The sequence below is a fragment of the Acartia tonsa genome, chromosome 11 (assembly GCF_053477335.1).
Source record: "Acartia tonsa isolate MP-2025a chromosome 11, ASM5347733v1, whole genome shotgun sequence".
In the NCBI taxonomy this organism is placed as follows: domain Eukaryota; kingdom Metazoa; phylum Arthropoda; class Copepoda; order Calanoida; family Acartiidae; genus Acartia; species Acartia tonsa.
Genome location: NC_137270.1, coordinates 37,946,406 through 37,970,992, shown reverse-complemented (window position 1 = coordinate 37,970,992; position 24,587 = coordinate 37,946,406). Strand labels below are relative to the sequence as shown.

The following is a 24,587-nucleotide window of genomic DNA, read 5'->3' as shown; positions in this document are numbered from 1 at the left end:
TGTTGTAATATAATTTGGGCGGGAGAGGACATTAGACTGTAAACTATACTGGTACCTAAAGTTTTATAAACATGATCTATCAATTGATGTCTGAAAAAGTTCGAGTACTTGTATTAAATATAGGTTGGCTTGAGCAAACTAATGATGTGTTTACTTTACCTCAATAATTTTGTTTCGAAACAGGGCAAACTTTGATTGAAACAATTCATTTTCACATTAATATGCCGTCAATTGTATTATCCCTTGGTAGAATGCAGCTCTGATTTAATAATCAAGATTAATTAAAGTATCCAAAGTTTTAAGCAAACGAATAAGAGAACGCATATAAAACTTTGGGTACCAGTATAACCATCCAATAAGTTTTAAGCCAACGAATGAGAATAAAATTTTGTATAATTTACAGTCCAATATCTTATCTCTCCCTCCAGGAACCTAAACTGTATATTAACGCGACGCATAAAAATTTGACAGGAGATTGTAAGAACATTCATTTTTAATGTCTCCTCATAAATAGTAAATTGTTCTTTTTTTTAATCCTCAATGTAATTCCGGTGGATTAAATGTTTAATATTATGTCGGAAACATTATGAAACTGCGTTAACAAAAAAATATGGTCTCTACTCTCATCCCTTAAATAGCCTAAATCCTGAGACGGACCAAAAGTGGACTTGCAAAGTGGCGGACAGATGGACATTGTTATACTTCCCATGTTATAATAAGAGTTTATTTATTTTGAGAGGTTCCGTGATTTTTATAAGATCTCTAAAATAAAAATAAAAAATGTATGTACTTTTGACCTTTAAATGGAAATATGACAAACAGTCAAGCTTTTAATAGTATTTCTTCTGTCAGTAGGTCCTAACAACCGAAGGATTTTACCAAAAAGTTTCTTCCTACTCTCTTACAGACCTATCACACAGGCATGGGCCAATTAAACAGAGTTTAATGCTATATTTTTTTTGTTTACAAATCCCCACCCCTTTTTAATTCTAACATTTATATATTGAAAGATTTGACCTTTCCATTCTTACAATATTATTATTATAGAGTAGCTGTACTTCTAAAGAAACAAGGACGATTACAATTTAAACAACAAGCTAATTCTAAGAAGTTCTTAGATTAAATTAAGAAGAAAAAAGATTGAGATTCAGCAATTGTTGAGATAGATTGTTGAGATAGATATAATGGCAAAGTATTAAACATAAGGACATACAGACCTTCTCACTTATTGTGGAGCTTCGCAACTGAAAAAAGAAACACTCATGTTTCTTTTTTTAACACCCAAGGGATGTTATTAGCATATGTTGTAGGTTGAAAACATGCTCCCAAGAGACAGCTAGATCTAACAATACTGTCTTTTGGGGGTATTCTTTTAAAACAGCGAAAATTAATCTATAATACAAAGTAGCTTGATATCTGTCCGTCTGAAGCTTAAGATCTCGGTAACAACTGAACCGTTTGGATTCTACCATTCATGGAATATAGATACTGGTTCTGTGGTGGTATTTTCTTGGGGGGGGGGGGGGGTAGGTGGCACCCCCAACCCCACAATTAGAGCAAATGTTAATAAGAAAATATAAATCATACTGAAATATTTTAATTCTAATTTGAAAGTTTAGTTATTATAGATTGTATTTTTTCATTGCATCACAAAAACACTATTATTCTTTAGCTCACTTGTATATGATATTGATTTATAATACTCAAAACTCATATAAATTAGCTAAAAATCTATGTATCACATTATAAAGATTTATAGTTTTTTTTTTCATTTTAAGGAGCGAAGCAATTCCTTTCTATGGCTGAAAATACGGCCGTCAGTCTTTATCCTTTTGTAGATTTTCTCGGCAATTCTCAAGATTCTTCAAGGAAGCCTGCAGAAAATACGCAGCTCTAACTGCTGAAAGACTGTCACAATTAGACCCAATACCCTAAATTTAAACCTCCAGTTATTATAACAAAAAGTCACAGGCATTTTAGAATGACTTTTTAACCCTTAATAGTCGGGCGTCTTTCCGGACCTTAATCGCTCGGAGGGGGGCGTTTTGTATTTAAGGCTTTATAATTATCAAGATGTTATAATTTATCGTTGAGCATCTGTTTTGTAATCAAGTCTCAAAATAGAGTTGGTTATAAACCAGCGTCAAAACCACTTTAATTCATTATTGTAGTACACGATAAATCTGTAATTATTGTCCAGCAGTTGAGGATTTATATTAATTGCATTTATTATATTCATGCTTTATGTTCTACGCTAGTCCAAGACATAGGGGCGAAGTCACTGGTAATATTCAAATATAACAAATATAAATAAGATATTTATTCAAATTTTGTTTTGGGGGGGAGGGGGACAAACAGGAAAAAGATTTAAAATTGAGACATAAACAAATTGTGAATAAGTCCTAGCGGATTTAAACAGAATTATAAATCAATAGATATTTTGTGCTCCGAATTTTTTACTTCAAAAGGAAACTCCACGAATCAAAAATTAAATTATGTTTTCTTTGCAAAAAATACTTTGTCAATCATTTTAAGATTTAATGTATTTAATATCTTTAAAGGCTAAAACACAAGAAGGATACATTAGAATGTGAATTACACTAGTACTCAAAGTTGTATAAACAAGTTACGTTATTCGTTGACTCAAAAGTTTTGGATACAATTATTGAATAGTTATTACTTGGTGTTCCAAACTTGCAGGGTCCAAACTTTCCAACCTATAATTATATTCTATAGAAGGGGTAATTTAGTTTATCCTGATTGATGATTTACATCAATATATACTCACATGTCTTATTCTTTAAGATCCCTGCTAGAACTTCTTAAAGATTGCAGACTAGTCTTAGGAATTTTTTTAAGATTTAAGCCAAGGTTTGGTTTTAGGCTATTTTTCTATCCCTTTCTTAGCCCCTTGGATAAAGAGCACCTAGATGCTAGGGGTGCATCCGCTAGTAATAAAAAATGTAAAGTACGTAGTGTCCTTTTTTAGGTCACACGTAATAGGATGAGCACTTTTTAGTCTTATACCAGGACTTAGCACTAGCAACAGTTTTTAAACATATATTTTTAGTCACTAACTATTGCATTCAATATTTTAGTAAGCGGTATTGAGCAAGTGTGTATCCGGTTTCATTCTCAGTCAAAATGAGAAATAGTTTATGCACTTATAACATAACCTTGGACCTATATAAAGCTTCAATTCAAATAATGGAGAACTCAAACGGTTCATTGGTTAGCAAGATCTTAATGGATATAAAAAACCTTTAATAGTTTTTCTCGTATTCATTCGAATCCGGTGGTTAGGAACCGGTTCTCATCCATACGAAAAAACTATGTCTAGCATCGTATTATATCCAGTTTTCTACGAATATAGAAATGTACAATCATAAGATTAAAACCAGTTTTTCTAGCCGGTGCCTCCGGCACCTCGGGGCTTAAAAAACTAGAAAAGCGGAAAGCCGTTTATAATACGATGCGAGAAATAGCTATTCTCGTATTCATTCGAATCCGGTGGATAGGAACCGGTTTTCATCCATACGAAAAAACTATGTCTAGCATCGTATTATATCCAGCTTTCTACGAATATAGAAATGTATAATTATAAGATTAAAACTAGTTTTTTTAGCCCCGAGGTGCCGAAATAACTATTATAATGGTATTAGTGGCTGCGCCCATATGAATTGGGGTATGACTATGAGGGTAGCAGAAAAATTGCGGAAAACCATCCCGACCGTAAATTTATAAAAATAAACAGCCTAAAACCATCCTATAAACTCATAAAAAAGAACTTGTTATTTTTAAAAACTAGGTAAGTGTAGCTAAAAGAAGGATTTACATACTCTTTAGTAAAATCAATATTTAAACAATATAAAAAATTATATGTAATATGTATTTTATATGAAAACAAGGACAATTATTGATTGAGTAGCGTGGCAGCAAGACGGATAAATATTTTAATTCCTAACATGTTAGTCTACAATCATATTAATGACATACTATTTATATATTTTATTTTGATTGTCTGACATATTATTGCATCGTTATAATGTTATAAAATAGTTCACTTATAAAGAAAAGAAAAAAAACATTTTATTAAGAAATCAGCTCATAGTTTTTAGGAAAATTTAGAATTATTTAGAGCAGGTTTTTACCTTTTTGGCCAGTGGTGAGTCAAACAAACAATAAACGTGGAGGGGTCTTCTGATATTTCCATTCATAGTATTTTGAATGCATAAACAACGACTGAATAAAATTTACCGAGTAGCTTTTCTGCAAATGATAAAAAATGTAAACCTATAAGCTGCAACATTGAATATATTAGTTTTTAGTAGCGAAGCTACTCTATTATTCGAATGTCTGTCTTTTTGTCTGTTAACCCGTCTTCTATTAGTCTTTCTAGGGAAACTTAATCTAGGTCGCTATATTAGATTGACGACTGAAAATAATTGTAAAGATTCCCTTTACCAAGGAGCATCCAATAGATTTACTAGGTCCGTTAGTCTGTCAGGCATTCTACAAATTTTACATATAAGTAATTTTATTAAACAATTTCGTGATTTTCTATACCTTATCACCTCGTCCGTTTCTTTAATTGTGCATCGCTACTATACATATGGATGTTTTCATCATTGTTTATTTATATATTACTACATCAATCCATAAGTTTTCTATATGTAAAATTTAAATTCAAATATAATTTATGTACAACAATTCAATTCAAAACGAAGTTTGCTAAACTGTTTTCGAGATCTACGCAAAAGTCAGACAACCAGAAAGGGGGGGTTGTACTTTTTCTAGGATGGATTTTTCTTGGGAGAATTATTGTACCCTCCCCTAAAATAGTAAAAATCTATCCTAAACCTTTAAGAAGCTTCATTGTAAAGGAGAACCATATAGGTTCAGCGGTTTTTAAGATTCTTGAGTACAATCAGACATCCTGTTACCTTTACATAAGGCCAGGATTATATTTTGGCAAGTATTTCTATTCATCGAAAATAATATTTCCATTAGAAATATTTTTTAAATTTTTTTTTAAAGAATAAATATTTCGAAAACTTTTTATACTTTTAAATATGTTTTTTTTTATATTTATAATCTTAGTCTGTTCCATTCTACTTATAATTTTAAAAATATATTTCTATGTATTTTTTCTTAAGCTTACATAATCTTTGCTAATCCCAAGGTGTTAAAATCCTAACCGCTTTATAATCAACATGTTTCATCTTTTTTTTTTAGCCAAAAAATGTATTTTTGGGTCCTAGCATATTATGATTTTTTGTATTTCTTAATTTAGATTGTATATTTATTTACTAGTGACACCTAGTTTTTAAAAATAGTTCTTTATTGCTTAGTATTGTAGGCAGCTTTCCGCAGATATTAAAATAAAGATTTATAAGATTTTTACCATTTTTGTTGGACCCTAGGGCCGAAGACCCGGTCTAAAAAAACTGGTATCAATTTTACGGTTTTTTATTTTAATTTTCGTAAAAAAATTCTCTGTAAAATGATGTTTTAGATGATTTTTCAGTATGGCTAAGAAATGGTTCTAATCAAATGGTTCTAATCTAACGGTTTTAAATATCTGCCTAATCCTCTGTGTAATCACTATAAAACTATAAATATTATCTACCATAGTACTATCTCTGTATCCATGGTATACTGTGGTATCAAATATCTACCTAATCCTCTGTGTAATCACTATAAAACTATAAATATTATCTACCATAGTACTATCTCTGTATCCATGGTGTACTATATGGTATCAAATATCTACCTAATCCTCTGTGTAATCACTATAAAACTATAAATATTATCTACCATAGTACTATCTCTGTATCCATGGTATACTATATGGTATCAAATATCTGCCTAATCCTCTGTGTAATCACTATAAAACTATAAATATTATCTACCATAGTTTTATCTCTGTATCCATGGTATTCTGTAAGGTATCAAATATCTGCCTAATCCTCTGTGTAATCACTATAAAACTTGCAGGATTATCTAACAACCAACCCAAAATTATAACACACTTACAATGGAGCAAATTTCAAATAAACAGCGAAATATTTAAATTTTGTCTGAAAGTAATAACACTGTTCATAGGTAAAAAATGGGGAATGCCGACGTAAATATTAAACATTTTAACAATTTTAACATTATATTAATAATTTATTGTTAAATTTTATCAATAGCTTAGAGAGGAAGGGGTTAATGATATTAAAAAAAGCAACCATCTTCCCCCCAAATATATATCATGTACGCACCAGACTTTGGAAAATAATTCATCGCCCATTGTCTTTTCCCCGAATCGCTGCATCTATATTATTAGCGGTATGGCAATGACACCCTTATTACAGATTTTCTCTCATTTAGTATTGATTTTTACCAGAAATGTTATATACACCCCCCAAAAAGTCGACGAAATTCCCTATTAATTTTATTTGGACCATACTAATAAATTATCAGAATGAGTAGCCAGGGTTGATTTTTCGAGAAAGTAACTCCTACAGGGGTCGTCTCACCCCTTTGCCAAATAGACGAAAACCTGCCCTGGAACAATACTGAGCTTTCATGAAAACTGATCAATATATATATGTGTACGTTTGTACTTCAATATCTATAAAATGGCTTGGGATAAAGGCAAACAATTTTTCGGAAAGCTTTTTGTTAGCCATTGACAGGTTTTAAGCTATTCCAATGCAACCCCTGAAAATATAACACTGGAAAATATCTTATTTGTTAGCTTATAATTGATCATGTCGTTTACGAGACAAACTAAATATCTACGGAAATATTGATAGTTTAAAAATCAAGGGGGTTCTTTTTTGGTCCAAATTAAGTAAATTAGAATGTGTTAAAAAGTTCTTTTTTAGGAATAAAAAAAGGATTTTGTATACAATGTGTGATATACAATATTCTTATTAATTCCAGAGAAAAAGGAAAAGGTCCTGAAGGGGGGGGGGGATTAGTCCCCCAAATGTTAAGGGTTAGTGGATAACAAATTAGATCTTAAGGGACAGAAAAACATTCTATAACTTTGAAAAGTATAGAAAGAATATTTTTTTTAATCTACTTATCTAAAAGTTTGTGAAAATCTTATTTTAAACTGAGAAATCGATGCCATTAAACAAAGATTTTAAAACTTTTTTTTTTTTGTAAAATTAGGAATAAGTCGATAAAGATTAAACGTAATTCTTAGTTTTTTAGATTTTTAGAATGTATTTTTTGAAGCAAAGCTTTTTTACATTTAAGGTTGGTTTTTACGTTCTTACGTCTTTACGGAACCCTTAACGTTAATGTGGGCAAATTAGAATCGTCCTGTCATTTTCAAACTGTTTGTAATTTTGTAAGCATATACATTTTATTATCATTAAAAGAACGTCCTTAGATACATATAAACTAGTTGTTTTTTTAAAAATTATTTTAACATCAACTTTAAATCATGATTTTAATAGATGTATTTTTGTCAATAATATATATGTATGTAATGTATATAATTGACACCAACACTGTGAATATGACAGTGTAATAACTGTATTTTTGTCATACCCCCTAAAAGTTCAGGTGTGAATTTGACAGTAAAACTGTGTTTATGACAGCAAATCACTGTTTTTTATGACAGTACTATCACTGTATTTTTGCTAGTGGTAAATCTGCCATGTACCCCATGATACAATGATTCCTAGGAATATTAGACAAAATATTTTGAATAATTAAGATATGTACCCTGTTTTCAATTTAGAGACAGATTTACAACAATTTAGAAAAAAAATACTTTTATGGATGTTGTCATCCATGTATTATAAAAGAGTTATATAGATATATATTTAAAACAACAAATTTGCTTAAAAATATTCCGAAAATCCAAAAAAAAATGTCTCTACATAATTCTTTTAGTTGACAAACTGTTACAATATTATCAAATATTTTATGTTTAGCTGATGGAAAAGTAGGTGGCCAAATAGTTTACTTCCAAATGAAATATGCTTTACCTAATTTATGGGAGGACAGACAGAATGACACCCAAACTCTTCCCTGTTGACTTGGAGGCATTTTAGTGACATACAATTTCAATAAAATAGATCAATTTCATGTAGGGAGGGATGGGACATTAGACTTGAAATTACACTAGTACCCAATATTTTTTAACCACGTAATATTATTCGTTAGCTGTAAACCTTTGAATACTCGAATTGAATTTAAATTTCTTGGTTCCATACTAGTAGTGTACAGTCATTTCTACTAATAATTTGATCTACTATAGGGGTAAAATTGTTTGTAATCATTGGGGATGAACATTGACTTATCATCCATTGTCTTATCCCTTAAGATCCCTTTAAAATTTATATGATATCTAAAAAGTAAGAGAAACTGTTCATTTATCTACAACTCTTTCTTTCCCCTAATGATTGTCAGCTTCTAAAGGCATAATTTCACGTAAATTAATTGGGGGAGAGTAATCATTTGTTTACTTTATTATTTATTTCTGACATGATATCGGGATTCGGCATGGTATTATTGTCGCTATTCTATTATGTCGATATAATGACATCCCAAAAGTTTGACATGTATTCTATTATTCCATATGGTTTTCTGTTAATGATTGCACACTTTTTAACCATGAAATCTGATTTAACAAATTTCAACCAGACCCTGTCAAAATTTAGATTAATCAAACCCGCACAGTATGTCTATGAATCAGTGCAAAATCCCATTTGGTCCGGTGGTTAGGGAGGCTTTGCACTGACTGGCCGACAGGGGTTTTGTATATTTGTAAAATTAATTGATGTTAAACATGATTTGCATTCTTGAGAGGGATGCTGCAATAGAAGATGGGGATCTGAAATCGAAAGAAAGAAAAAAACACTTAAAAATAAGCATTATGTAAAGTAGTACGTTTTTACCTGTTTGAGTTCTACATTTTTTGGAAGTTTCATTTAGGTCCGGAAATAGTTTGATGCTATTTTCTATCCCCTTTTCCAATCCTAGATGCTAGATACACAGCTTAAAGTAATAAATTGTTTGTTTTTCTGTCAGTCTGAACGTAACTCCCACAAATCATATAAGAATCAATTTTAGTGCTCCTCCTTGTTTAACCACTCTTTCAAAGTTTAACAATCCCCTTTATCTTTCTTATATACCCCAAGAAATAGTTAAGAACCAGCCGAAATCAATCTGATATTTTCTTATATTTATTTTACAGATTAACTGTTCCTCTCTATGACTAAGACTAGACTAAGGGCGCAGATAGATTCTTTAAAATAGTGTGTCAATAATATATTTCTATGTTCATTAGTACAATAATTGTTTTCGAAATAAAAATAAATTTTTGTGTTGATTTTTTCTCACTCTCTGTCATTTTCTATGAATCAGTTTCATTTTCTTTTCTTTTTTTTCTTTTAAATCTTTTTTTCCTTCTCTCTCTCTCTCTCTCTTCCTCTATATTTCTCTTTATCTCTCTTTTATTATCTCGACCTTTCTTTTTTACTCTTTTCTAATTATAGATATATATTTAATCGCCATAAGCATGTAAAAAGATCTCTAGAACATCTCCAATCCAGCCCCCCCCCACCTGTGTACGCCAATAAAATTGGAATTTAGTTTTTGATGGGAGGCAAAATTATTCTTTTAGCGAATTGATTATCATTCAAACAAGAACAATTATATTAAATTATTGCGTAGCCATCCCTACAACAATTGAAAAACAACACCTAAATAAAATAATAAGGACATTCGAATGTAAATTACACTAGTAACCAAAGTTTATAAGCCTATTTGTTGGTTCAAAAACTTTGAATGCTTTATTTGTTTGACTCCAAACTTTTCAACTAATAATTTTAATCTAAGGAAAGGGTAATTTTGTTGAACAACGTTGGAGATGTACACCAATTTATCCCCCATTGTGTCAATCTTTAAATCCTTGGAAATAAAAGAAAAAAAAAATAGAATTCCAATTATTTTTAAGTAGAAGTAACTATTTACAATATTTAAAACAAAACAAAAGTGTAATCAAGGGTATGATTGAAATATCTGAAACAAAACTTTATGAAAAACCATAATCGTACAGACTTAGTAAGCAACAGAGTAGCTTCGGTGCTAAAAAAGCTGAATTGAAAGAAATTAATTATTGTTGTTACATCTCAGCATTGCTCAAATATTAATAATTGATTCAATTAATTTTTTAACAGATTTTTTAACTAAAGGATACAAAATTAAAGGTCTTCATTATTGTAAGTCTAGACTGTCAATTTATTTTGTGCTGTTAACTTAACTTAATCGGAGGCGTACGGAAGGGAGTTAGATACATCCTCAGAGGTATCCAAACCCCTCTGCACCCCAGATACAACTTTTATTTTATGGTTCATGGTTGATAAAATTACTTTTTCTGTAGAATAAAATTATTGGTTAAAAAGTTTGGACACTACTAGTTGTATCCATCCAATTAAAATTCAATGAAAGTACCCAGGTCAGGGTTATTGTGACAACCAACAAGATACACTTTGCGAACCAGTGTAATTTTCAGTCTATTAATGTCCCTTTATTTTCTAACTTGTATGTTTTAATTCCTTAATTATTTTCTGTCTTAAGATTAATTTATCTAAGTACAAAGACATTTGTACTCTAATATCTAATGTTGAAGTAAGATTTTAATTTTTGCAAAAGTACATATACTTTGGTTCTGCTTTTAAGGGAATGTACTTCAGTATACCTAACTGTTACAGGAATCATCGAGCCATGTTTGAAATTAAAATTACAATGATAACATGCCTAAGTAACGATAATACCTACCTATTGTAGACAAACGTGTGTACCTTAGATATAGAAAAGCTTCGCTTAAAAAATAAACTTTTAATTGTACCTGTTTGCATGGAGGGAGGGGACATTGGGCTGTTTATTACATTAGTCCCCAATATCTTATAGCAACGCTTTCTTATTCGTTGGCTTAAAAAACCTTGGGGACTTTTATTGAATTTGATTTGTTGGTTCATTTATTTAAGTGTCCAAACGTTTCAACCACTAATTGGAATCTACGGAATGGATCATTTTGTTTATCATCATTGGGGATGTCCATCAATCTATCGGCCATTGTCTTAGCCCTTTAAATCCCTGATACCTTCCACACATTAAAAATAAAAAATCCGTTGACAGAAAGGAATCCGAAATTTTGATTTTGTGTCAAGTGAGAAAATTATTTTGACAGGGAGAACTAACTTCTTAATCCCAGCGGGGCTTATGAAAATACTTTTGTTCTCTTGTGCATTCAGACAAGCGCGGGAGCTTGGAACAACAATCAACCCAGGGATCTAAAGGGATAAGACAATTGCAGATAAATTAATGTGCAACCCTAATGATATTACACAAATTTACCCCTTTTGTAGGGTAAAATTAATGGTTGAAACGTTTGAACACTCAACTTAATAAACCAATCAATCAAATTTCACTCTCTCTCTCTCTCTCTCACTGCGATTTATGTCATTGAAATTACATAGACATACTGATATTTCATAATTTTTAATACAATTTAAGTTGGCATAATAACCAAGCATTTATCTCGACACAAGCGATATGACACTGCATAAGAAAATAAAAGTCAATTCCAACTCCCAACTCTAATCCCTTTACAAAAATATCAATTTAATGCTTGTCTTTAAATAATGCTACAAAATATTTGGTGAAAACTAGGTTACAAGTAATGGACATAGGATATACGAGGATATTTTGACAGGGAAAAAGTTGTCGACAATTTAGGTTGCTATTACGGACTTCATTTATTGGTAGTTCGTGCATCCAGTGGGAGTGGAGGGTATGGGTTCAATGGGGTGGATTGAGGGTATTTTTATTTTACCCAGCTGCAAGCATTACTTTATTACATGAAAATCTGGTGCAACATCCAAGTAATAATATTTAACTTCATAATTATGCAAAAAGTCAAATAAGATAACTAGCTCTACAAATCATAGTGTTACATAAAATCAATCCTAGGCAGATTTTCTGCTATTTTATTGTGACTAAAAATATAAAACTTTTCAAAATTAATTTGAAAACAAACATAAAATTAACGGTTTTTAAAGTTTTATTTTGCAACAATTACAAAATTTCCCATGTAAACATGGAAATGAATAATTATACTAAAATTTAAAAGATAATTGATAATACAATCCTATTATAAAAAGTAGTAAGGTTTTTCTTGTCTGAAGCTTACATTTAAATGACTACTGGCCATTTTACTTTTAGGTTAGCAATCTATAAATTACCTGACATTTACGTCAACATTACGTTTACATTAAATAAACCTTGCTACAAGAAACCTAAACAGGAGATGTCAAAATCCCCCCAAAGAATTCGATTTTTGTATATTATTATTATAATGTTTCATCTTTCTTCAGAATATTTTCTGTGTTTATATTTAATCTCTATCTCTGCGATTGATTATAAGCACTATTATAAAAGCATATGACACTATTTTAGCAAATTTTAAAGCAATTTCGGGATTTTTCAAAAGGTGTTCAAACGTTTAAGCAAATGTAGTCTCCCAGAGATAGGGGTAGACCAAGTAGAGTTATGCTAATATGTTTTTTAGCGTGGCTTCGAAACCGATTAATATCCGCTGGATTAGAACCGGTTCTTTGCCATACTAAACAACATATATAGCATAACAAAGCTAGTTAATAAATCTTAATAAGATGAATATCTATGAAGATTTATATAAGGGGGGAGTTTTTGAAGTTTAACAAAAATACAAAAAATAAGTTAATGATTTCATTAATAATCTAATGTTTTAAATGTGTAATTTATCTTTTGTTGATCTACCCCAGTATCAATACACACAATTATTTTTTTAAATATCTTTAGAGAAACACCATTTTTAAACTTTATGAGGGTATGTGTAAAGAATAAAGGTCCAGCGATAACATTCACTACAACAAGGATGATATCATCAATGAAATCAAGTGAAACATGATAGACAATCGTGAGAGTTATTAATTAAATAAAATTTAGTGTAATGATGATGAGCTAAATATATTGTGCCTAAATATCATAGGAATCATTATTAAAAAATGTAATAATTGCTTAATTATCTAGTATTGTCTTAAAAAAAGCCTGAACTGAAACTGTCATTGATGATTTTATTAATGAGAGTTTATACATTATACTTGGTTATTACAGTAATACTCAAGCAAGTTTTACAATCAATTGGACGATTAAACTTTGTCTAAATCGGATGCACGGATATTTATAAAAATTGTAGAAAAGCGTTGCTTTATAAAATGGGTGTAGTAAGTAGCAATTAAGCAGAGGGAGGGGTGGATTAGTGGCTTGTCCGAGGGGAGTTAAATGCCAACAATGAATAAAAGTGATCAAAATTGGTAACAAAGAAATTTTAGGGCTTTCCGGGAAATTGGGGGGGGGGGGGGGGGAGGCATAAAAAAAGAAAATTAGGATGGGAGAAAGAAAAAAGGGGGGTTGACAAGGGAAAAATAAAGTTAAAAGGAATAACAAGCACGCAAATATATATTTTGCGTAACTGATATTATTCATAATCTAAGATGTTTGGGGTATTTAATTTTTAGCTTTAATTCTTATTCATTTTTTTGGTTTTCTCTATCCATTTTTTTGCAGACTTTTTAAATACTAAAGGCGCAGCTTCTAAAACACTATTAAAAAACTTGCTTATAGTTAGAGAACAGGAATATCCCAATCTAATAGTTGCTGTGATTATCAGGGATTTTAAGGGATAAGATAATGAATTGATCTACATATCTAATAAAGAAGATTAAAATTATTGGTACACATCTCGTTTGTATCAACAAAACAAGTAGCCAAAGTTTTTAAGCCATAAAATAAAAAATAGTGTTTATAAAACTTTGGGTACCATAATAATATACAGTCCTTACCCCTCCCTCTCTGGTGCGTATAGAAATCAAATTGAATGGGGGGAAATAATTGTTGTGCCTGGGAAATGGCATAATTTCCCGCAGGTTGTCAACAAAATATGCCACTGAAAATTAGCCACACTAGTTTATAGGGTGCCTAACTATTTTTTCCAGTATGGATTCGAAACCGATTGATATCCGCTGGATTAGAACCGGTTCTAAGTAATTCGTAAAAATCATGCTTACATCGTAATACAGACAATTTTCCACAAATATTTAAAAAATAATAATCATAAGATTAACAAAACTGAAAAAGATAGAAGGATGAAATGTAAATTCTGAACTTCAATTTACAAGGTGCTTAGAAGATAAAATTATAAAAAATTATTTAATCTTTCTATAAATGAAAGGGCTAACTAAATTTGATTCTAATTGATAACTAATTAAACTCTTATAGTTTGAGGCACCCTAAATTATGAATAGAAAAGTTCCCCTTAGCTCAAATTAAAAGCAAACAAAACCTTGGTCAACACAAATAACAATGCATTTGACTTTTTTAGTTTGTCCTGCTCATTATGGCTTTTTTGCAACAATTTTATAATGCTTTTGTCATTTTTGGGGAAAAATAACAGAATTTTGAGAAACCTTATATTCTTTTTAAAATACTTTAAAGTAAAAAACAAAAATAAAATATCAAATTGATTTTTAATGTAATTTCTTATTATTTAATGCTCATATTAACAGTACTAACTTAAGCGTGTTTTTTCATATATATTTTATTATTTTAAAAACACTCAAACTTACGTAAACAAGGATGACAACATTCATAAAAGCTAATAATATTGTACCTCGATGTCCTAGAAATAAATTTTACAAAATCCGATGAATAGGATAATTTTATCATACAAAAATTTGATCAAAAAGTAAAAAATCAGCCTGTTTTAAATGGATGTACGGACTTTCTGGTACCATATGCCCTCCCCTCGAACTGATTGAACAAACTGACCAATAAACAAATTCCATATTAGCAAGCTAAATTAACACCAAATTTTCCCCAGTCAATATATCCACGTATATTCTATATCCATTGTCGTTGACTAAAAAAATAAAGCCATTGTTCAAAACTTCTAATTAAAACTCCCATGATGAATTATCATAATTAGAAACAAAACAAAAAGGGGATAAAAGAGTTATTTTTTGTGTCATTTAAAACTTCCAAAAAATAATAGGCTAATTTTTAGCTAATCTAAAATAATTTAGCTCTTTAATTTCAGTTTTTATTTATTTTTAAGATGTGCATATGTCTGTTTGTATGTTAAGATCTTAATAACCATCGGATTGGTCCTTTAAAGGGCAGCATTCTATAGGTCTTAGGAAGAGTATAATCTTTATTATAGAGGAGGGTAGGTTATGAGATACTTTTCAAACATATTAAGAGGTGGGGGGGGGGGGGGGGGGTTGGTAGCTTTACAGACTGACAGACAATGTGAATTATGAGTAGCTTACTTTCGTTTTGAGAAAACACATATTTTTATATTCACCCCCATGTAAGCTGGTATACCCCCAAATAATTAGCATATATATTTTGGTATTTTTTATAAGCAAAGCTTTTTTATAAGATGTATATTGGTCTGTCTAAAGTATATGTACTTTCATACATTAACCCTTTACAGTCGGGCACCTTGCCGCACCTTAATCGGTCGGGGGGGGGGGGGGGCTAATTTTTTTTTTGCAAGTCCCCTGTTTGATAATGAATATCCCATCTTTTATAAGTCTAAGTCTATTTTCGCTTCCTTCACCCTTAAGCTACTTTCACTTATCCAGGGAAAGGGGGGCCACCGGTTCCCCTCGTTGGCTTAAAAACGTTGGAGACCTTTATTAAAACTTGATTAGTTGATATATACTAGATGTGACCAAACCTTTATTTCAATATTTTTATCCACAGAAGGGGTGATTTTATTTAACTTAATTTGGGTTGTACACCAATTCATTTACTTCTATTCATTACTCCATTTATCACTTTGATATTGCATTTACTAAATATACAATAAGAGTATCTATATGTTTACTATTCCGTAATTTACTGTTCTTTTTTAGAAGGAGCTTGTTACTATTGATATTATTCTAGCAACTGCGCTACATAATATATAATCGTCCTTGTATACCAAAACATGGGAGTGGACATCTGGACATTGGACTGTTAATTACACTACTCCCCAAAGTTTTATAAAAGCGAACTTTATTGAATTTTGATTGGTTGGTTCATTAAGCTAAGTTTCAAAGACTATTTGTAATCTATAAAAAAGGTAATTTTGTGTATCATCATTGGGAATGTACATAGATTTGTCGGCCATTGTCTTATCCCTTTATATTCCTGATAGCAAAATCTAGAACAAAAGAAGCAACCATTAGTTAGCTTTTATTCAAATAATACAATGTCTATTAGCGTAGCTACTCTGTAATCCTATAATTTGCCTAAGCCCTGCAGGAGGCTTTTATTCTGTGTGGCCTACGCCTGCGGTGCCTTAACTCTGCGTGGCTACACATTACCCAATATAACCTAGCCTAACTTGACCTAGTCCTAAAAGTAATAAACAAACAAATGAAAATTTATCCTTACCTTATTAACTGAGAAATTATAAATATGATCACATCTAAAAGTAGCGAAGCATAAAGTGAACTTTTAAAATTTTAAACGCCTTCTCAATTTGCTGTATAGCGTCATGAATGAACAGACTTTTCCATGATATAGAGTAGATGCCTTTGCTTCAAACCACTAAGTTTGCTAACTCAACTTAAAAATTCAGTTTTCGTCGTTTTTTTGGGTTATGACCTGAACTCGCAAAAAAAAAAGCAGATGCTATCTCTATTAGGATCTTTCAAGACCGCTATAAAAAGTTCACATATTTTTTACTTACAGAATAATTACAAAAAAGTCGAATAATAGGTTAGATGTCTCTTGTAAACCCTTTAAATTGAGTATCAAATATTTAGTTCACTAGAATAGTTCTTTATTGCATCGTATCGTAGACAGCTTTCCGCGTATAGTAAAATGACGCATTAGGAATAAAACCAGTTTTATTAGTCCTGCGGGGCCAAAAGTGATCGATAACAAAAAATGTATTACTTTTATGATTTTCATATTCGTGGAAAATTATCTGAGATATGATGATATTAATGATTTTTTAGTATGGCTAAGAACAGGTTCTAATCAAGTGGATATTAATCGGTTTAGAAGATGTTCACTTTTCAACCTTAAAGTAAACCTTTCTTGTAGGTATTGCAAAAACAATTTGCTTAAGCAAAACATAAACATACCAAACTCAAAGTTTGTATAATAAAGTAAAATATGCCAAAGTAGTTGTAGGTTTTATAGTGGGTCAACTGGGTGGACTTTGTTTGCTTACTGAAAAGCAGTTATTAGTTAAATTCCATGAATTTTTTACACCTAGTATTTGTATATATTTTGATGTTACAAATAACAAAGCATCTATTTCTACTAGTTTATTAATAAAAAATGTATATTAAATAATCTATTTTAAAATTTATGTACAGCATACATAAAGATAAAAACACATAATATATATATTTTTTTAAATATATATAAAAAGCAGATCTGACCTCAAACAACTATTCCTACTGGAGCTGATTCAGTTTGACACCCCTTGTCCTCAAAGGTCAATTGTTTGGATGTTGGAACATATCTGAAAATAATAAGTTGAATAAAAGTTTTAGTTTTAAGTAGGCTATGAAATTATGTCACTCTAATGTGCTCAGAGCTTTGAATGGAGTGAGGCCAGTGCTCCAAAGATTAACCTAAACCTACGTACTATATCAGTATGTGGGTACAGAGACAATTTTATTAAGGTTTGATGGGAAATATTTGGAGGGGTATGGAACCACATTCTTTTCCCCCCCTCATTTGTATTGCGTATATTTATTACAAAGTAGAATGATGTCTGTCTGAAGCTTAAGATCTCGATAACCAATTGGAATCTACTCTTCAGGGAAATACAACTAAACTGATCCTGCAGCGGTGTTAAGCTTTTTTGGGGAAGTAACAAAAACAAATAAGGAGGGTTTGAGAGGCCCCCATCCCCAATGTAAGATCTTTGATGCCTTTACCCGCAAAAAAATACATACCTTCAAAAAATTTACTTATTATTAATGCCAAAAGGAGCCTATATATAATCTGAGTTTAAAAAGGCTTCTAACCAAAAATGACCAAAAAAAAGATATATTTATTAGATACATACTCTTTAAAGCAGCCAATAGGAAGCAAGCGAAGAACAATCCAGTAATTTGCATGCTGGTTACTCCTCTACATGCATAAACGTTAAAACATATTTACCTTTTTGTAGTTGAATACTTCTGAAGACTTGAGGTTCTTGGAGGGGGCGTTGGGCCCCTTTCAAGGGAAGAAAATACCCCCATTTTTGGGAAAGTTGGCGGCATCGTCTCCAACTCCCTTGTAATAAAGCACAGATTAGAAATAATATGTTCAACAGATCCAGGATATCTTTGTTTAATATATTTGGGCAAACTAGACAAGCAAACTGACCACAAGATCTAACTGTAAGAAATTTTTTACAAAATAATACAAAAACAGATATCTTAAGAAAATTAGGAGCCACACATATAGACAGACAGACAGACAGAGTGAGTGAAACTAAGCTTTACAGAACTTTACAGAACATCTTCAGTATTAAAAAAGTTCTATATACCTTCTTTCAGGTTGAATATCAGACGTGGATGAGTACAGTGGATCTCTGGACCTATTAGTCCTCCTGGAATATAAAACAGATTGAAAATAATTATGCCAAGAATGACAACTTCCACTAAAGCAAAGCTCAACAAACATGACAATAATTATGGAGAAAATTAAGACATTGATCAGATTTTGAAACTATGGGTGCACATAAAGGTGTCTAAAAAATGAATATTTTATATGGTTTGATAATAGGTAAGGAGTTACAATGCCTACAAGATTATCTTCAGGTTTTTTCAAGCAAGATTTTAAATAAATAGGACAATTATTTGTGATCAGAGCTAGGTTTCACGTAGGCAAATTAAATGTATAAAAGAAGAGCTTTCGATAATTAGAAAGAAATGATGTGAGTAACTTTGTTGGTAGCAAAAATACTCTATAATTAACTTTGTTTACCCGTAAGTCAGTCATTAATGACGCTAAGATTTATTTTGCATTTTATCTCCATTAACTTAAGATTACATAAGAAAACTAAATATCTACTCTATGATTAACGTTGTCCATTTTTCTATCACTGTTTTTTTGTTATGATACTTATGGATGTTGTCCTCCTTGTTGAAATATTTGAAGCTCAAGTCTATAACAGCATCTGAACTTAAATAGCCTAAAACTTTATGCCAACCTGGATGATTTGTAGCCACTATCATATTGATGCCGTAAGGTAATTTTGTCAGCTTGAGGTGTCACACAATCCTCTGGCCTGAACAAATATAATAGGCAACATGCAAACCTTTAACACCAAATTACAATTTTAAATACGCGCGTTAATTTAAAAAATCTACCAATAATCATAACAAACATTCCATAGACGTCCAAGGGGGGGGGGTAAAGGGGTAATTGCCCCCCCCCCCCCCAAATGAATTTGGGGGTGTCATAGGCACCCCCAAAATTTTGCATTTTCAATTTTTACCCCCCCCCCCCCAAATAAAAAAAAATGCCTCTATGAAATAAAGATTACCCCCCCCAAAAAATTTTTATTTTCAAAATTTTACCCCTCAAATAAAAAAGCTTGGACGCCCCTGGAACATACTAATATTATTATTTGGATGTTGCACAATATTTTCATGTACTCTGATAAAGTAATATTTGCAGATGGCTAATATGACGATTTCCAGCCCCTTTACCCCTTCCATTCCCCTCCTGCTGTATGAACGAACTGAGCAATAAATTAGGTTCATTCTAGCTAGCAAGTTTTTCCCCTGTCAATATATCTAAGTATATTCTATATAAATATCTACCTTTCACTTTTAGTCAAAAAAAACCTTCTTACAAAGAAGTAAAAATAAAATTCACTAACTGGTTTGATGTTTTCAGACCTGCTCCATCATAGCTATTCCGGAAAGTTTTCATTCTGAATAAACAAACAAATTATATATAGTCTCAGAGTAATCTTTATATTAAAGTAAAAGGGTTTCTATCTGTCAGTTGCTTAAGATCTCACCAACTGCTGTATGGAAAGAAATGTTTCTCCGTTACAGTGAAGCTTCTTTTAAGTCCAAAGAAGATTATATGTATTTTTAATATTGCAGAAGAACAAACATACAAACACAAACACTTCCTATTAGATAAATTAGTAAGGAATTTTTGTCAGAAGTTTAAGACCTCAATAACTACAAAACTGATTAGGTTCTCTATTGAAGGTAGGCTTCGCATAGGTTCTGTGATAGTTTTGGGCTATTTAAAAGGAAAGTAGATTTTCTAATAAATGTAACAAAAACTAATTTTCACCTCTTTTTATCAGTTGGTTTCCTAGTGACCACGCATTTTTGCACTTCGTTCAAGGATCTAGGGATGCTAAAATTATCTTTTTAGTATAGGGGACTATCCACGAACGAGAGAAGTGATTTTAAGCACCTTCCAGCATTGATTTTAAATATAATTTAGGTGAATATTAGGGTTATGTTTAAAAAATCAATTAAAAAAAATAAGTTTCATCATAATTTTCTATGAATAAAACTCTGAAATGTTAAGCATTTTTTTATGAAATATCATCAAATGTTTTGTTGAGTTGAACGGTTCAAATAAAATAATACGCCAAAAGAAATATAAATGCTGTAAATTACGAAAGTACAGTAATAAAACTGTTAACAATATTACAAGTTACCATCCCTTTCTCTAAATTAACACTTTTCATTAAAAAAGTTAACTTTTGTGTCACAAAGGTTTGAACTCAACCAAACATTCGATGATATATGGTCAAAAAATCCTAACATTTTGAAGCTTTTTTCATATAAAACAATGGTAAAAGGTAGAAATTTACATTTTAGATAATTTGAATCCTGACCTCGTCCCTCCCTCCTAATCCACACAATTTTAATTGTTTTTTTTTATAGAGAAATGCTGGCAGTGAGACGGAGTGATTTCACTGAATATTAAAAGATTAACCTGGAATAAAAGGTCGTGCTGTCATTAATGTTCGTAGGGCTGAGGCTGCCGGTCAACCTGTTATCAGCATAGCTGGTAGGGCTGCAGCTGTCTGCCAAACTGTTATCAACACAGCTGGTAGGGCTGCAGCTGTCTGCCAAACTGTTATCAACACAGCTGGTAGGGCTGCAGCTGTCTGCCAAACTGTTATTAACACAGCTGAACACACTGCCGTTGCCACTACTCTGGTTGCACGAATCATCAGAATTTACACTATTTATTAGACATCTAAACAAAAAAAAACTTTTTTTATGGAAGTAACATGATGTCTATCTGTTTGTTTTATCTAACTGCTGGACCGATAAGGTTCTCCTTTTAAGCTTCTTAAGAAGGTTTATGGATATAATGGGGGAAGGTTTATCAAACCTTCCTTGAGAAATAACCCCGGGAAAAAATACACTCAAAATTTTAATTTAACATTTTATTTTTAAAATAACAAGAAAAGTGGTGTGATGAATCAAACCCCCCCCCCCCCCCCAACGCTTATCTTAAGTTCACCTAGAGGCCACTAACACAACTTTTTGACCAGTCATCTTAATCTACAAAAAAATATAAATTTGTTGATCATCATTGCGGAATGAAATGGTAATGTAATTAAATTTTTCGTCCAATGTCTTATCCAATCCCGAACCTATTTGCTTAATCTCCCTGGAATATGTAATATTTACCTTGTCTGGTATTTATACTGGACACTAGACAAACTAGACACGCCTAGACGAGGGGGTCGTGGTCTGGGAAACCTAAAGACAAAGATAATTAACAATTATAATATAAAAAAAATAGAAAGTCTGTCTGTTCCTAATTAATAATCAAACCATTATGTTTATTCTCTGCAATAGATTCCCAGGAAGATTTTTATTTTTATGGGGGTGAGGGGCGCCAACCTCCCCTCCCCCCTCCCCCCTCCCCTCCCAATATTTTTAGATTACACTTGAGGTTGTGTTTGGTGCAGCCGCTAGTTTGTGATAAAAGAAATCAGACCTAGAAATTTTTTAATTGAAAAAATAATGTTATAGGGTTAATGTCATTAGGTTTATTTTTGTTTCTTGAATTTAGCTGGAGAATAACTTACCTATCTGACCTGTCTAGTGCCACGTCAGGCAAAGATATGCCTCCAGATAGTGAAGGTCTTGTGATCGGAGCTGACTCGTACCTTTAAATATAAATATGTGATCATATTTTTTTAAACTTAACTTGAGTGTATGTGTGTCTATCTTAGTGTGTGCTAGTCAGTGAGATCTTTTGGCCCAGAGAATATTATAAGAAAATTAGTTATTTGATATCTTTGGTAGGTTTAAGGATATTTTTAGAAAAGAATGACAATACTCCTAAGAAAGCATACAAATGAGGGGGTTTGGTACTCTAACTCGAGTTTTACAATTTGTGGGGAGGGGTAGAAATTGGTCAATAAGATAGAAGAGACGGGAAAAAATGCAAAATGTAAGGCCTTTCTTCAACCACTTCCTCGACCTTTTCAAAAGTGTTCACATCCTTGAAAAAACCCTGTACACGCCAGTGAAATTTTTAAAAATTATGTGACCTTAACGGACGAATAGACAAACAGCACTAGGTTTTGAGTCTTGTATTTTTTTAAAGGATTTAAGCATCAAGGGCATTTAAAGTGATAAGAAGGAAGGGGGCAGGAAATTGACTTAATTCACCCTGAGGCTTAAATCAAAAGAATAAAAGAATATTTAAACCAAACAAAAAAGACAACATGCATAAAAATTGCAAATCACGAACTTTGATGTATAGTAGGGGTATTTTTCTGTATTATCATTGGGGATGTACATCAATCTATCGGCCATTGTCTTATCAATTTAGATCCCAGGACTCTTACCGACTCCTATTTTCATCTCTATTCATTTTGTAACAGCAAATTGTCTCACCGGTATGGACACTCTTCACGTAGCTAAAAAAAAGGGATATTATTTTTTACACAATATTAGAAGAACACTTTTTTTCAGTGCATGTTAACTTATAAGTTTATACAGGTAAACTAACTATATATCAAAATTTTGAAGAATTTAATTTTCTAAGAAAACTGCAGCAGTCACAGCCATCGGCGGTTGCAAATATTAACCAAATCAATATGCCATACACACTTACAAGATAAGCTTAAGTTTTAAATTATGTCAAATACATATAATAGTATATGTATAATAGTTACAGCAGCAGCTCCAAGTTTGCTGGAGACCTGTAGGATCGTACCTTGAACCAAATATTGTCTTACACAATATATTTTGGTCAATTATGAGATATTTTAAAGATTTGTCAAGTCATATATTTGTCAAAATTGTTATTGCTCTGCAACAGGATTAACAAAGAATCTAAGGGGGGCTCTTTCCCTGATATTTTAGGGCTAAGAGATTGTTCATACAGGTTTTCTATGTCTATATAAGAACAAAGTAAACTTACATGATGTTAGTGTCCCAGTCGAATGAAAGAAAAGTGGTAGTGGCAAGATCTTCAGTAAATCTAAATAAATAAAACAAATATTAATTGTGAAAAATATAGGTAAAAGAATAAGATAAAACAAACAATCAAAATAATTAGAAAAATTAAATTTCCACTAAAAAAAACAAAGCTTAAATTGGATTTGGAAGTGATATACAAAGGCCCTCGGGGTTAACAAAGAAAACTATGAGGATTATTTTTATTATTTTTAGAAAACTGGCTTTAATACGATACTGTAAAGTTTTTCCAGTATGGTTTAGACCCATTTATAATCAAGCGGATATTAGTTTCGAAGCCTTTCTGAAAAAATAATCATATTTTTTAATGTGATAAATGAACCAAACTTTACCTAAACTCTCCTTGCGCAGGGATAGCCGCGCGGGTACCATGGCTGGTGGTGTATCTTGCTTCACTTTCACGCGACGAGCGCATAAAACTGGGCGCTTTGATTTTCACACCAAAAATCTTCATTTTAACATAATAGATTATAAATAAATACATAAAATGTAATATAAATAGTACTTGATAAAAGAATAATTCTTCACACTTTGGGTTTCATGTTGATGTTGTAACTGGTCGGTCAAATTAGACTAGTTACCCGACAACACCCCCCCCCCCCGTAACCATTCTTTCAAAGTGTAACTACAAATTAGTCAAAATTATCTAGACAGTCAAATAGACAAGTTTATATAAATAGTTTATTAGAAATTAAGCTATACATACATAACACAAAGATTGATAGATAGTTTCAGAGATATACAATTTTACAATTTATAATACAAAGTAGAACGATGTTTGTTTGTCTGTCTGTTTGTTTGTAGCGAAGGATATAGCTAACCGCTGAACCGATCGGGTTCTCCTTTACTATTTTATTGGGGGGTGGGACACCACTAACCACCCCAAAAAAAATTATTTTTAAATTTTTTTAAAAATCTAAAACACGAAAATTTAGTTTGATAAAACCTCTTGGGGCAAAGCCCCTAGAGGCTAGGGACGAAACCGCTAGTATTAATATATAGGAGGCAAGATAGTATGATAGATTGATTAACATAAAGTCTTGT

The 24,587-nt window shown here is 31.5% G+C and overlaps 1 protein-coding gene across 3 annotated transcripts; it reads right to left on the bottom strand.

Annotated features, from left to right (window-relative positions):
- Positions 1-17,368: 17,368 nt before the first annotated feature.
- On the bottom strand, positions 17,369-24,116 carry LOC145331916 (uncharacterized). 3 transcript variants are annotated; one of them, XM_080176791.1, is made up of 13 exons: positions 23,876-24,115; positions 23,488-23,547; positions 22,910-22,981; positions 22,142-22,222; positions 21,738-21,809; positions 21,232-21,297; positions 21,031-21,147; positions 20,374-20,439; positions 19,943-19,996; positions 19,268-19,345; positions 18,602-18,664; positions 18,229-18,345; positions 17,369-17,581 (listed from the first exon to the last, which is right to left on the bottom strand). In XM_080176791.1, the coding sequence occupies exons 1-13, from the start codon at positions 24,025-24,027 to the stop codon at positions 17,500-17,502; spliced, it is 1,080 nt and encodes a 359-aa protein (XP_080032917.1). In that variant the 5' UTR covers positions 24,028-24,115; the 3' UTR covers positions 17,369-17,499. The 3 variants fall into 3 exon arrangements, with proteins under 3 accessions (XP_080032917.1, XP_080032915.1, XP_080032916.1); XM_080176789.1 differs by having other exon boundaries at positions 21,031-21,297; positions 23,876-24,116; XM_080176790.1 differs by having other exon boundaries at positions 20,374-20,430; positions 21,031-21,297; positions 23,876-24,116.
- Between the last annotated feature and the right edge of the window lie 471 nt (positions 24,117-24,587).

Excerpts from the sequence above, each read along its gene's own strand:
- LOC145331916 (XM_080176789.1), bottom strand. The coding sequence starts at position 24,027 with ATGTATTTATTTATAATCTATTATGTTAAAATGAAGATTTTTGGTGTG. Across the intron at positions 21,810-22,141 it reads GCACTAGACAGGTCAGATAG|GTTTCCCAGACCACGACCCC; the intron begins GTAAGTTATTCT and ends CTTTGTCTTTAG. Across the intron at positions 19,997-20,373 it reads AAACCAACTGATAAAAAGAG|AATGAAAACTTTCCGGAATA; the intron begins GTGAAAATTAGT and ends TTGTTTATTCAG.